Source organism: Helicoverpa armigera, chromosome 22, assembly GCF_030705265.1.
Source record: "Helicoverpa armigera isolate CAAS_96S chromosome 22, ASM3070526v1, whole genome shotgun sequence".
Classification (NCBI taxonomy): Eukaryota; Metazoa; Arthropoda; class Insecta; order Lepidoptera; family Noctuidae; genus Helicoverpa; species Helicoverpa armigera.
The window spans coordinates 5,763,597-5,778,834 of NC_087141.1; the positions used below are offsets into that span (position 1 = coordinate 5,763,597).

The following is a 15,238-nucleotide window of genomic DNA, read 5'->3' on the forward strand; positions in this document are numbered from 1 at the left end:
TAAGACAAAATGCCTTTGTGTTATCTAAGAGAAATAAGAAACAATATCACCGTCATTTAATGGAAGAAACCAGAAGGTCTGACAATCAATGTTTGTCCGGGTTGCTCGGATAACTGAGTCGAACTTGCTTTTAGCTGCATCCGTTAAGACTGGAAGCCAACCACATCACAGTTGGTGCAAGGCCTGGGACGATGATAAAATGATTCAAGTCGAAATCATCGAAATTGATAATTAAACGCATTTGACACTGACAGTGACACTAGATTTATGGATTTTACGATTTGCCTGCGATTTGTGATTTTGTAATTTGTGTTGAGTCGGCAAAGGGGAGTTTCGTGTTGATAATTTCAAATATCAATATTACCGGCTACCGCATTGGACTTACTAAAAAACTAACAAAATGTCTCGACAAGTTTCACGGCTCGACGCCAAGAAAGTTGTAAGTTCACATACCCAATTACCTTAATAATTTTGCAAATATTTACACGTTAATGGACGAAACATCAATATTTTTATAGAATTCCGAGCTTCTAACGCTCACATACGGCGCTCTGGTGTCTCAAATGCTGAAAGAGACTGAGAATCCTGAAGATGTGAACAAGCAACTGGAAAGAATCGGCTATAATATGGGCGTGAGACTGATTGAAGACTTCCTGGCTAGAACTACGTCGACTAGGTGCTTGGAAATGAGGGAAACTGCTGATAAGATACAGCAGGCTTTTAGGTATGTAGGTTCTTAAATTATGCTGGTAATCAAAGAAATCTGTTTGGTGGAAAATTGTGAAATGTGAAATTCTGCTCACGGAGTGTCAGACTCTTACTAATTCTCACCATGTAGGTACCTTCTGGAGCCTGTGTGCACCTGGGCTGCAGTAACTCTCCAGCCCAACCAAAGCCAGCCCTCTCAAAGAATTCTCTAGCCCTGACCAAAATAATTCCAATTTATCATATGTATGTAAAGCTTCCTAAAAGGTGTTACCTAATGCATCTTTTGGCAACTTATCTGGATTTACTTTACCTTAATTAAAATTATATACCTATTGTGTGTACATAATATCCAAAATATATTTAAAAATCACTCTTCTTAAAACCAAAACACATTTTTCAAAAATCCTGTCACCAATTTCAGGCTATACCTCAACATGCAGCCAACAGTGACAAGCTGGAGCAGTTCCGGTGACGAGTTCTCTCTGGTCTGGGATCAGTGTTCTCTCAGCGAGTGGGTGGAGATGCCCAATAATGGCTTGAAGTACTGCGCGCTCATACCGGGAGCCATTAGAGGGGCGCTACAGATGGTGCAGCTTGAAGTACAGTGCTGGTTTGTGCAGGTAAAAACCAATTTTTATTGTGTATTCAATTGTAACCAGTTACACTGAAATCTGATCCCAGTATTGTTAGGTAAAGGCATATTGCGCTAAGATAGTTTATTGACCTAGATTCTATGTATTTAAATGCTGTGCTTTTGATCATAGATCGATCTAGTAAACTATAAATTGCTTGCAGTCTCCCCTGTGCCTTTTCTGTATGATAAACATTGTTGCAAAGGTGGCAAAAGCTACCTCGACATTTTGTATTTTTCTCTTTGTAATTTTTCATGTAGGTGTACCTTAATAAAAATAATCAATCGAACACGGGAATGTTTTCAAAAAGATTTATGCTGAGCTTTACAAAATAAGCAAACAGTGCATAACTGCACACTACACATTATCTTGCAAAAACTAAACTTTTACGCGTTATAACGAAACGCGCCATCTAGCAGTAAGTAGTGAAACTAAAGTAGATGGGCTATTTAGTTCTAGCATAGAAACACAGATGGCGTTGATATCAAAAATTTAAATTGTAAGTGCTTAAAAAAATATTCGGAATAAAAATAATATTAAATGCCGAGTTCCTAAATTCACTAATAATTATGTTTTATTTAATTTCAGGACCAGCTGAAAGGCGATCCAGTAACAGAACTTCGCGTAAAATACATCAAAAGACTGGAGGACGCAGTTCCCGCCGGCGAAGACTAGACTTATTCCAATGATAATTATTATTGTTTAAATATATTTCTATTATTATTTATAGATACCCTAAAAATATAAGTATATTAATCTATCCAAAAGACCTACTCATCATCATTTCAAAAACCTGTTTCAGAATTTCAATGTAAAATAATTGGATTTTACGTTGAATAAGCGTGCTATTTAATTCTGTTTTGAATACAGAAACTTAGCACAGAAATAGTTCTGCGTTTTTGAGTAAATACCTTAAACAAATAAATATCCAATGTGTACTAAAACTTACTTACTGGTGTTCTTAAGTAAATACACTTTGGTGTTAAGAATTGAATGAACCTCACACACCATCAATCATTGAAATCGGTATACCTAATTATAAAGGTACTTTTGTGTGAAATCATCAAATGACCCCTCTCGCTGTGAGTGCAGCATGAGGGAGTGTCAGACTGTTACTGACGAAAACCCACCATGTTCTTTCTAGAGCCCTTTACGTATAGGGCCGCCGCCCGCGGTAACTCTTTCGAGCAATCCTGCAGCAGACGTTCGTGCTTAGATAAAAAAAACGTGAAGTGTAATAGACAACTGTATTTTTGTTTTCTTATAAACTTAAGTAAATAATATGTAAAAATAATATGTATGTAATAACATACATATTATTTTTTACTTATTGCAAGTATGAAGTAGAAACAGATTATAATTTATGTCATCGTCAGTTTGTTATTTTATGTCACCTACTGACCCTACTGTATGTATCCAATACGTAGTCGATTTTGTGATTGTAGGTGTAGGTGAAATGCAAACTTGCATACCTGCCTAGGTGGTGCTAACGAGAAATGTTTTTTGAAATATGATTCAAATTGTATAACGGCGCAGACCACAGCATTCTGAGACATTTGAATAAAGAATTTCGTACATGGTTAATAAATTATGATCAATTTTAGTTCTTGTTTTAAAAGCAAGAAAATTCATAAAGTTAAGCTCGTATATGGAGAAAAGACTGAAAGTTGGTTTCAACGTTGTTGGAAATGACTGCAGGCCCCTGAGAAAATTAACACTGTGGAGAAAATCACCTTCGTATCTGAAACTTTCACACCATGGACAGTCTATTGTCTTTATGACATAAACTGCTTTCAGTTTAGTGTTTAGGTTAAAGGTTTAGTTATCTTTCTGCATTTAATTTAATTTTAATAAGTAGGTACTTTAATTTCAAAAGTGTTGTAAGTAAATACAATTGTTTCATATAGTTTTGTATGATTACCTGTAATCAGTAAACAGAAACTGAATAAAATTGATATTCTATAACTACGTCTTTTTTCTTGTCCTGGTTTTACAAAATGACTTGAACCTGAGTGCTTAGTGAGAGTTTTGCAACTTTCTCGATGCGTAAATTATCATAAAACTTATTAGGTAGCATTATTTTAAAGATCACAGGCTATTTTTCAGTACTGTAAGTTAAGTTCTCCCGGGATGCGTCTGAAACCGCGGGGAAACGGGGCTACTGGACAAGCATAAGTATTTTATCCTGTTATGGTAAAGATTTAACGGAACCGTAGTGACCAACCCCAAAAATAGACTGACGAATAAAAATTTAGTTTGTCATTATGTAGGTATCCAAAAACATGCATAATCAAATTACAGAACCATATAGGCAAGTAGCTATCCTACATATAATCCACAGGCATTGCCTATTGACTGAAAATATGGAACGGTCCAAACCAAACGACTTTCAACTTTAAATCTAGGCGGTTACAGGAGACAATCAAATAACCATCCGATAACGAGCAATCCTAGAAACTCAAGTGATGCATGTTGCTATGTATTTTTATGTACAAAGTGACAATTGAGAGACTTCGAATCACGGATTCTCTTGTTACCGATTGGTTGACTGTTACACCGAAACCTAACTCTGCTTAGTACTTTCAGTTCCAGTCTCTGTCAAAGTTGATGATGGCTCGCAATTTTCAGAGCATTAGACGCCGCATTCCGCCCGTTTCATGTATCTTATACCTACTACTGAAAAACTTTTCAAATCAGTCCAGTAGTTCCTGATAGTAAAGCGAAGCAAACTTTCAAACATAAGAGTATCAAACTTACCTATTGTTAAGATATACGTAGGTCTATCTAATCATATGTTCACATTTTCCAAGAATAGGTAACAATCTCAAATTTTTACATACCTTGTGATTGGTGCTTACCTACCTTGGGAAAGTACATATATGAACTGCATAGTAATAAAATTAAATTATAAATTTAAAAAAACCCCCGACCCAAAAAAAGTATGCAATAATTATGACAAAAGGTTAAAAACGCTAAACCCTATAAAAAGCAAAAATAACTTTTAACACTACGTAAACTAAATTTTGTCGTGTCGGGGGACCGCTCTAATTCATTACTTTAGATACGTGTTTTTTTTAAAACGAATGTTGTAATTAGGCAGGTATCATTTGATTTATGTAAGTATTTATGAAGGTAAAAAGCGGTCCCCCGACACGTCAAAATTTAGTTTACGTAGTGTTAAAAGTTATTTTGCTTTTATAGGGTTTAGCGTTTTTAACCTTTGTCATAATTATTGCATACTTTTTGGGTCGGGGTTTTTAAATTTATAATTTAATTTTATTTCATGCTTTTTAAAGGAGCTCCTTAATTTTTCCTTCTTTTATTTAATTTATTTTATCTTAAGATGGGGTCGCTATATGCGATCTCGGCCAAAGGAAGCTGTTTAAAAATCCTCATGACAAACTGGCTCTGGGAGAATTGCACAGATTGAGAAACAATAAAGATTAACCGTTGGACATTCTAGATTTTCAGCAAAATATAAATCGGTTTATCCGTTTCATTCCGGCATTCCAGGGTTTCATCCGCCACATCCCATTTGCAGCATTAGGTTCGCGTCAATCAGAAACATGAAGAGAACTCGTCAAGACAAATTCAACGAGCCCAAACTCGATGGGTTTACTAAAAGGCAGTTCAGGGTTACGTCTCCTACCTTCGTGCCCTAACAGCAGACCAGCTCAGTGGTTCCAAAAGACATTAGTGTTTCAAATTTCAGATCCCACATATACTTGCAAGTAAACTGAGCGTGTAACATTCCTATGACATCTAGCAAACGAGCTGATGACCTTGAAGACCTGAACCGATTTCCACCAAACATAGCTAAGAACACTCCCGACTGACATACCTTTTAAACAAAAAAAACCGCATTACAATCGGATCATCCGTTTGGGAGCTACGATGCCACATACACACACACACACACACACACACACACACACAGACACGTCAAACTTATAACACCCCGTCGTTTTTGCGTCGGGGGTTAAAAACTGATGACATTACATTACAATACGGTGTGATAGACGCTCAGGCACGTATCGACTATCGTTAATTACGAATGTTGACGGAAAACAATAGCCAATAAGTGCTATCGTTGCACACAATGAATTGACATGTTCGATGGGATACCTACATCGGATAGGTAACGAGTTTACGATTTTACATAGGTATACCTATCTAGTTTAGTTGTTGTAAATAGATAGGTAGGTATGCAGAAAGTTAGCTATGTGTCTTCAACTAAAGTTGTTACAAGTAGGTATGAAACAGTTGTACCTACCTTGTTTGTAGTAGGTAAGTGGTTTATCCTATGAAGATCCTTTATTTATCCAGGATTGGGACCGATAAAACTGTGGGTTTACAACAGCAGACGGAATTGTAACAATCGGCGGAACATGACAAGCGGGTTCAACAAAAAAAAACTATATTCTAACTCCTACTACGGGTCTGCTGGTATTATTTTATAAATAAATAGAATAAAAAAAATACTTAGGTAAAAAAACCGCAAAGCTACATACCACTAAACTAGTAGTTACATATCTATTTATCTATGTACCAGGCTATCAGAATGCACGAAGAGCTAGTTGAAACAGACAATGAGTTCGTTAGGAGTGAGTGCCCTCCTTTGGAGGGTGTCACTCCAAGTTTGTTGCAAAAACCACAACAAATACATCTTACTATCCTTTCAATACACAATCACCTCTATCACTTACATAATAAAGTCCATATTCCATCGAATTTCAGTTGTAGAACGTTAATTTATACTCGGAGAAAAAGTAAAGTGCATCTCCAGATGAAAGTGGCTTGCATCTATGCTTAGATTTTACTTTTAAATATGAAATTCTTGAAAGTAAAAAGTAAGTAGCTTTATGGATGTTTGAGCGAGGGGGAGGAACTCATACCTTTGTGGAAAGAATTACGTTAGATGTAGGTAATGCGTCATTATAATATGAATACTTAAGTACAAAGCATACAGACTATAATAATAAAATACATAGGTATTTGAAAACAATAACAACCTATTTGTTCTTTGTACTACCTAGTTTCATTGATTTCCTTTCAATTAAGTCGGTTACGAGGAAAAATTCTATCAAAAATAAAATAATCGTGAAGACCATACTGACCATAAAACTATTAATTTTCCTGTACTTCAATTTTATTACTGTAGGAATGTTTCACAACACATTAAAGTTTTCAAGAACAATGCAAACGTCCTCGCAGCAGAACATGAGAAGATATTTACAGCGGCTTTTAAATTAAAATCAGTTTATTATGAAAAAAATATAATACTTGATAAATTATTAATACGATTTACAATCAAAATTATCTATAAAACTATTCCACTGTGTATGAAACACACTGATTGCCCGAGCCTTGTTCACAGGGTCCAAGGCACTGTACTTCAAAGAATTCAGTGCTAAAGTCTTCAACATCCTCAGATCAGCAAGCCTGCTGGCTACACCAACAAAAGCGACGTAAAAATCATCAGATAGAGGATCAGCCTCCCACGCCCCTGGGTCATCACTGGATAAAACAACTGGCAAATTCATACTGAGGAAAATATTCAAAGGATGATTGCGGACATCCTTAACTAAGGATAGAATAGCATTTGAAAGCACGTTTACTTCTATACCAATGTCCTTTTGAAGTACTTCACGAATCAGCACTGGGTGTTTCGCTAGCGCGTACCCATGGCCTATTCTTTTAGCTCCTAATAATACAGCGTCTATGAGGTTTTCGTCAGTCAGTGTTCCATACCAGTTTGTTTCCCCAGCGTGGAAGAAAAAGTTCAGGTCTTGTGCTTGAAGTAGTTGCGGCACAAATTCTATCAATGGATTCCCCGCATCTTCCGGACCAACTAAGTCGAACCCAGCTAAAAAGTCAGGCATTTCCCGCTTTAATTTTCGTGCCAATTGTATATAAGTATCCAAAACACTTCGATCTACTTTTCTCGATGGTGCAAAAATAAGTTTAGCTCCGATAAAATCTGGGTAGTCTCGGACGAACTTTTTTATTACTTTTCTGTACGCTTTTGCTGTAACTGTCTTGTCATACACGGTACCATCCAATTCGTACAAATCAGGCAATATACTTCTTACTTCTACATACATAACCTTGTCATCTCGGAAGAATTTCAGGGCATCGTAGAAGTACCTCTCCCAGTTCGGTCGATAGGCCAACAGTGGATACACAGAGCCAAAATACTGCATGAATCTTGTCCAACTCTCTTTGATAGTGGGGTAGACTACGTCAGGGTTGTCACACACCAACGTGAACTGCTTTCTTAGTTGTGCATCGAATTCTGTTACGTTGGCTGCAGCACGTCTTACTGAACTCATCAGCTGCCACGCGACATCGCAAGTCATGTTGGGAGTCTTATTGGAAAACCAGAACCGCATTGGTTTGTCTAGACATACGTACAGATTGTCCATATAAGTGAGGTTCACAAAGTAATCCGGACCGATGATTGCCATATCATGCACATGCAGAATTGCTCCTTTCGGCATATTCTTGATGATCTTATAAACTTTGGAATTCTGAATCTGGTTCTTGAATGTGAAGAAGTGATGCGACAGGTTAAAGCGATCGGGGTGATCGAACCCATAGTTAATTTCGTCAAACTTATGGTTCATCAAGCAATAATTCACTGCATTTTCTTTGTCACTTAGCGTCGTGTTTCCACCGAGAGATAGTTTTAATTCGAGATCTATTAACTGTTTCCTTTTCTCGTTATAGTTATCGTCACATGTTGCGTAAACAAATAGTGTTGCTACTATTATAATGGAGCGCATTTTGTTACACATTCGTTGTGGTTCAGTGTCAACTCGGTACTGACTTGTGGCTTGGGGCGTCGACCTGTGACATGACATACGAATTACGATAAACCAGCTGTGCTCAGTCGCGAACAATATCGTCATAATTGATATCAATTTATGTTTGTATTGTACGTGAGAGTCAGTTATTGAAATGAATAGTGTATTGATAGATGATCTCTGGAATGCATTATTGGATAGCTATAGGTACCTATTGTTGTAACTCAAGGCCAAATAAATATAAGATTACAATGTCTGTCATTGTCAATGACTGCGCTTGAAATTGGATCAGTTTGTTTTTTGCCATTCGATGTGATTAAAACAATGGGATAGATGATACCTATATCAAGGACATCTCTGCTATTTTAGAAAATTTGGCGTGATAAAAATACAATACAATACCTAACAGTATCAATTTAATAGTCGTGTGCAAAATGTTTTACCACCTGCCTACCTTTACGTAATGCGTTGTAAAATTGTGAAACGTACGTAAAGTAACATAATACCTACCTATGTAGCATACGAATATACATAGGTAAATATAACCAAAAACAGTACATACTTACCTTTGAAGGGTCTTGAAAAGATGACACTAGGATTTTAAACGAAACTTCTCTCTCAATTAAACTCAATAATTAGGTAGGTACCTACATGTTTTCAGTTTAAAAAGCAAGTTCTTATGAGTACAGAACTTGTTTCAACGTACCTTTAAATGCACACAAAGCCACTAAGACATCACTTTAATTCCAAAATCACTTTTCAAACATCTAACGAGGCACCGCAATTTAGAAGATTAAAGGGATAGGTGACACCCTGTCTTACATGTGTGCCTGTCATGGCAGCCATGTTTTTTTTCAACGGCAGGGCGGTTCTCTAAAGTGCCACTTAATCCCTGCAACCCTTTGCTCGGAAATCAGAACAGAAATGGCGGCTTTTGCATTTTCCCCCCACTTTGAAACCGAACCCTTTGCAAAACCGATGTTTGTAATATACACCGGTTTTTAAGACTTTTTTTTTTTTCTTTAGTATTTATTATCGTCTCGCGTATTTTGAATAAGTAATTGCCTGACGGTTTTGTGAGAAAGTTCGTCAAAAGAGTTTGCTCTTTTAGTTTTTAAGGCGTGTGGAATGTTTCCGAAATTGTGGAGTGGGGACATGGAGAACGAAATTACTAGCGGAGTTGTCATAACGCAAAATCTCCTTAGAAAGTTGAGTTCCAAAATGTGAGAGTTTGCGGGTGAAGAGTAACCTGTCCATTAAAAGCCAAATAAAATCACCAATCAATCACGGCCAATCTTGAATTGACAAGGAATCCGAACATCTCATTAGTTCTAGTAACTGACCACGCCTACCGTGCGTGACTTGACCTACAAGAAGGCACCTGACCTACCTTCTTTATGACATCTCCACTATAGTTCCTTACTCCGTGGTGATGTCTACGGCTGGCTTTTGTTTCTGTGAAGTTAGCTTGCTTTAAGTTTATTAAATGCTTTTATTTATCTGAGTTTATTTTATTTATCTCGACATCATATATTTTTTTGTTTAGGTACCTAATGTTGGCACCTCTTATGTATGAAAAACCTCTTAAAAGCTCAATCTCCTTTACCTAAGAGTTCCGTAACCAAATGGACCCTCATACTAAGATTGCATTTTGCGTCAGTCAGATCAAGCTGTATTTCATGAACTGTCATAGTTAGACAGTGGTTTTCACACGAAATGAAAACTTAGGTTGTGACGAAACGTACTGATAGTGCCTAGTTGAAATCCTATTATGTTTTAAAAAGCGTAACTATGGAGTTTCTTGCCTGTTCTTGTCCATAGGAATTACTTTTGGAATGGGCAACTAGATTCAAATCTATTTATAATTTTTGACGTTCATAAGTGCCTGTATACCTATGCCCAAATTACTGACCTATTTGGCACAACCACCTATTGGTTTTGTATTCTTAAATTCCGTCTATTAAAGTGTATTACTGTGTCAATTATTTATTCATTCGTTCACAGTTTATCAAAAAGCGTGAATCATGGATTAGCCATCAGCCGAGTAAAATGAATGCAAAGAACCTAAATGTCGTACCTATTTATCAATTAGTTATTAATACGCGAATAATACTCTTATTATTGTTATCGGTTATTTCGTATTGTAGTTGATTTCCACAAAGAGATAGTATTTAGATAAGTGTGACAAATACTTTGTTTCCTAAATAATATTTGATTGTAAAATATGTCTGTGTGTGGTGCCTTTTATTTCATTTTATTTTTATACTAGCTGTTGCCCGCGACTTCGTCTGCGTGAGCAATATAGAATTTCCAATTTCGTTTATTTAATCATTCATTGCTCAACCCCCGTAGGTGATAGCGTGATAATATATAGCCTATGTGTTGAACCGGCCCCCAAGTAATAGTCATGCAAAATTTTATTTAAATCCATGCAGTACTTTTTGAGTTTATCCGGGACAAACATACAGACAAACAGATAAACAGACATACAGACAAAAATTCTAAAAACTACATATTTGGGTTCAGAATCGATTATGGATCACCCCCCAAGTATTCTTTTAAAAAAATATTCAATGTACAGTTTTGACTTTCCTATCATTTTATTATATGTATAGATTTTCTCATTTTTCATTGCTAAAAAGACGGATTGACGACATTATGACATCGACTTAGGTACATTGTCTATAAACGCGATAGTTTGTAAAAATGTAGGGATGTATGTTTGCCATTCTTTCATGCAAAATATAACATTTATATCGTGAACCTCGTTTATTGGCAACTGGGTTAAAAATCACTTGAAACTTGACGGTATTACCTATATGCATATAAGTAATATGTACCTACAGCTTGTATCAATAGGTACCTCTAAGCAATTTTTTCCTAAATGCGTGAAGTAAGTAGTTCCCTCGGGAAATGAATGACACACCAGCTGAAAGCAGATTCTGCAAAAAAAACTGCAAAAATTTGTGAAGCTTCATTTCAAACAAAACACTGTCGACAACCTATTTAATAATTCTGCGATTAAATAAACGTAGGTAGTTGAATAAAGATTCCAAAGAAGAATCTTAAGAGAGGGTATTCGAACAAAATTTTTAGTTTAACCTGCACGTTTCTTGTGATTAGTGGTTGTAAATAATAATGGGATTGGATACAGTGCTAATACAGGTAGATCGATTTGTTTAAAGCATGATAGTTGTAATTTACTACTACTAAAATATAAAGTAAGTAGCTGTTTTGCTGTTTGTCAATCATTTATTACAAAACATACGTACTTACATAATTTATGAAGTCCTATTTTACCTGTGTCCCGAGGAAACTTTTGTAATTAGGACTGTTTGAAATACTTACGGTGAGTTGCACCCTTTAACTAGTAACCATAACAGAACCATGTTCAGTTGTCAAATTGCCGATTTGACCAATGGGCGTCAATTTCTCGGCTGGTTATGGTTTGGTTGTCGCCAACCAATCATCATCTTCCTGCCCTGTTCCCAAGTCATTTGGGGTCGGCGCAACATGTCTTTTTCTTCCATTCCTCTCTGTCAGACGTCATACTTACATCCACTCCCTTCTGCTTCATGTCCTCTTTCAAGCAATCAATCCATCTTTTCCTCGGTCTACCTCTGCCTCTCCATCCTTCCACATTCATACTTAGCACACTCTTCGTAGCATGCGTTTCACACCGTCTCATCACATGCCCATACTACGACAAACGCTTACCTCTCATTTTTTCGGTCACTGGCGCTACTTTCAGACTTCCTCTGATATACTCATTCCTCACTTTGTCCATTCTGGTAAACCCACCAATATTATAGCGGAAAAGTTATTTGATTTAGGTCAATGAACTTTATTTGTAGGAACCTTATTGTAAACGGTAAAATTTAAAATTACGATCGTAACCAACCAAGCGTGTCATTAGTTCTTGACATAATAAACAACTATAAGTGAACTTGATCGAACTAAAACTCTCTCTACTGACCACCAAAAATCTATACGAAAAAATATAATAAAGATCTGTTTGTCAACTATGACAGAATTCTACTTAAATCGATGTTCTAGCCGCTGATACGGTCGTGTGTCCAATCGCCAATCACAATACAAATTAGTTTTATAAATTACACGTACAATTTACGTACTAAGATGACGTAAACCTTGCAATAACTACTGAACATTGTTGTAGATTTTGCTGACTTGGGGCAGTAGGGCTCAGAAATGCCAAGCAGAGCAACAGAACAAAATACTGCCGACACAAGCACGGCCAAGCTATGTAAGTAACACCAGTGGCACTCATTGAATTGTTACGTCATATCTCACCTACAAATAAATTTTATCTACGGAGGTATCAGTTTTGCCATACCAATCTTGCTAGATAGTCTAGTCCGGTGTTTGATCGCAAACCGTCATAATGTGGATACTACCAATATTTATACTTTCCAGTGTTGTATTAAGTGATGCCCAAAATGTAGAAAAAGTGCTCAAAGAAAGACAATATCTTATGGAAAAAGAACTATCGATGATGTTGGGTAGCTCCATAGAACTCAGTGACAGTGAATTAAAAGCCAATGAAATCATAATGGACCTTAAAATGAATGAAATCGAGAATGGGTTTTTACATCCAAACAATTTTAACCTATCGAAGCATTTTTTCGAGTACAAGGATTTAGTGAAGAAAAAGAAGTTGTACAAAGTGCTAAAGGATATGCCGAAAGGTGCAATACTTCATGCTCACGACACAGGTATTCTGAGTCCAGATTATATGGTGGAATTGACTTACTGGGATAATCTGTGGGTATGTTTTGTTAAAGGCAACAATGATATACAGTTTCAGTTTAGTAAAAGAACACCAACAAGTACTTGTAGCTCTAAGTGGAAACTTATGAAAGATGCAAGAAAAGGTTCTCGTAGTTTAGCAAAATTTGACACAGACTTAAGAACACACTTTACTTTGGTAATTGATAAACCAAATGAAGTTTACACTGATGTAAATACGGTATGGCAGAAATTCCAGCGATACTTCATTAGCTCTGGTCCACTGTTGACGTATAAACCTGTATGGGAAAAATATTATTACGATACATTGCTGGCCTTGAGAGAAGATAATATAATGTACCTTGAAATTAGAAGTGTTTTACCATCCTTGTATGATTTAGAAGGGAATACTTACGACCCTGTTGCTACGGCTGAAAGTTACAAACGTGTAACAGAAAAGTTTATGAATGACTATCCTGATTTCTTCGGTGCTAAATTGATATATGCTCCACTGAAACTGGTAAATAAAAGAACTTTGCAGGAATACATAAAAACAGCTATGGAAATTAAAGTTTTAATGCCAGATTTTTTGGTCGGTTTTGATTTAGTTGGGCAAGAAGATTTAGGAGTACCATTAAAAGAGTTTATACCTGAGCTGTCACGCCTTTCTGATGACATAGACTTATATCTTCACGCTGGAGAAACTAACTGGTATGGCACCACTTCGGATGAGAATTTGTTCGACGCCATAGCTTTGGGAGCTAAAAGAATAGGGCACGCATTTGCTTTGATAAAACATCCCTTGTTAATGGAAGAGGTGAAGAAACGCGAAATAGCTTTGGAGATCAACGTGGTGTCAAATTCTGTGCTGAAATTAGTTGAAGATGTCAGAAACCATCCTTTGGCTGCTTTCCTGAGTTTGAACATGCCTGTAGTTTTATCTAGTGATGATCCTGGCGTTTGGGAAGCAGAGCCTTTGACTCATGATTTTTATGTCACATTTGTTGGCGTGGCTAGTCGTCACGCGGATCTTAGATTACTGAAACAGCTAGCACTAAATTCCCTGTTTTACAGTTCGTACCCTGAAAAAGATAAGTTGGTGCATGAGTTTGATATCCGTTGGACGAAGTTTATACATTCGATAGTGAAAGATCACTGGCACGGTAAGAATCTCAACGATCGAACGTTTCTGTCTTAGTTAGAATCTTATTATTTATGTATTTCTAGGTATGTTGATCATGTTGTATTTTTTTAGCATTAAATATTCACTTTTAGATTTGTGTTTTATTTCCTTGTGTTAACTTTTTCCGACGTCATCAGCTTTTGTATCTTGTGCCTCAATTGTTTTTTTTATTGAGTGTTAAGATTTTTATTATCAAGTAATACCCTTTATATTATCAAATCATTGTGGATTGTGGATTAACTCAAAATATGGAGTAAGTATCTACTTATGTGCCAACTTTTTTAAATTCAAACGGACAGACAGAGTTATTTCTGATTACTTAGGTCTATAGTACAGTCAACTTCAGGTCAGTGGTAACAGTTTTATAGGAAAATCGTACTTATTACTATTGAGTTAAGGTACATGACAGTTGCCACTGATGTGCAGTCTATCTACCGTACAAGCTTGCTAACAATTTAGTCTGTCAACAAGACCTAGAGCGACCACATTCCACAAGTCAGCATGCTCAGATTACGTGTTTTATTATTATCTCACTACCTATACCTAGCTAATTTTAGATTTATATATCATTTCCGATTCATAAGAATTAACGAACATTAAATATATACCTAGCAAAACTATCAAATCGTATCGAATCATCTATTAATAGGTACTTATAAAGCTGGGGCTGCTTTTATCTACCTGCGTGAAGTAAGTGCCTCAGGACGTGGACATAAGTGGGTGAAACATCACCTGAGAAAACGGAACGTGAGAGGCCGGAAGGAGCAAGTTAAGAAAATGTTTTTTTGGGACGGAAATATGTATGGTACCATGAGTATACATATATGTCCTAGTTATAATATATAGGGTGGTCCTTTAAAACATTGTAATTCAATATCTGGTTAGAGTTAAAGCTGACGTTAAGGGTCGGAAATCTTGATTCCACCAATCAAAGGTTTCAGTCGGACTGATACCGACTAAATACCTGACCGTTGTTATGTGCGCAGTCCAATAAATATCCATACTTATCAAGAGCCTGATCAAACTATTGACCGACCAAAAGTCTGCGATGTCCAAGTTAGCAATATAATTAAAAACAATTTCTACACCTTCCGTTAAAACATAGATAATATACGGTATAAATCTTTCAGTGACGATAAGAGGGGCCAGATGGCAATCAAAAA

General features: G+C 36.4%; 3 protein-coding genes across 3 annotated transcripts; 2 read left to right on the forward strand and 1 right to left on the reverse strand.

The window, feature by feature from the left end:
• Nucleotides 1–289: 289 nt before the first annotated feature.
• Nucleotides 290–2,107, forward strand: Bet3 (Blocked early in transport 3). The gene is made up of 4 exons (XM_049843131.2): nt 290–439; nt 519–724; nt 1,130–1,328; nt 1,929–2,107. Exons 1-4 carry the CDS (start codon nt 401–403, stop codon nt 2,013–2,015), a joined length of 531 nt encoding a protein of 176 aa, XP_049699088.1. The 5' UTR covers nt 290–400; the 3' UTR covers nt 2,016–2,107.
• A 4,360-nt stretch (nt 2,108–6,467) lies between these two features.
• LOC110375621 (adenosine deaminase 2-A) lies at nt 6,468–8,189 on the reverse strand. The gene has a single exon (XM_021333804.3). The coding sequence runs from the start codon at nt 8,135–8,137 to the stop codon at nt 6,635–6,637; it is 1,503 nt and encodes a 500-aa protein (XP_021189479.3). The 5' UTR covers nt 8,138–8,189; the 3' UTR covers nt 6,468–6,634.
• A 4,226-nt stretch (nt 8,190–12,415) lies between these two features.
• LOC110375628 (adenosine deaminase 2) lies at nt 12,416–14,166 on the forward strand. Its single transcript, XM_049843088.2, has one exon. It carries the CDS (start codon nt 12,549–12,551, stop codon nt 14,088–14,090), a length of 1,542 nt encoding a protein of 513 aa, XP_049699045.2. The 5' UTR covers nt 12,416–12,548; the 3' UTR covers nt 14,091–14,166.
• Nucleotides 14,167–15,238: the final 1,072 nt, after the last annotated feature.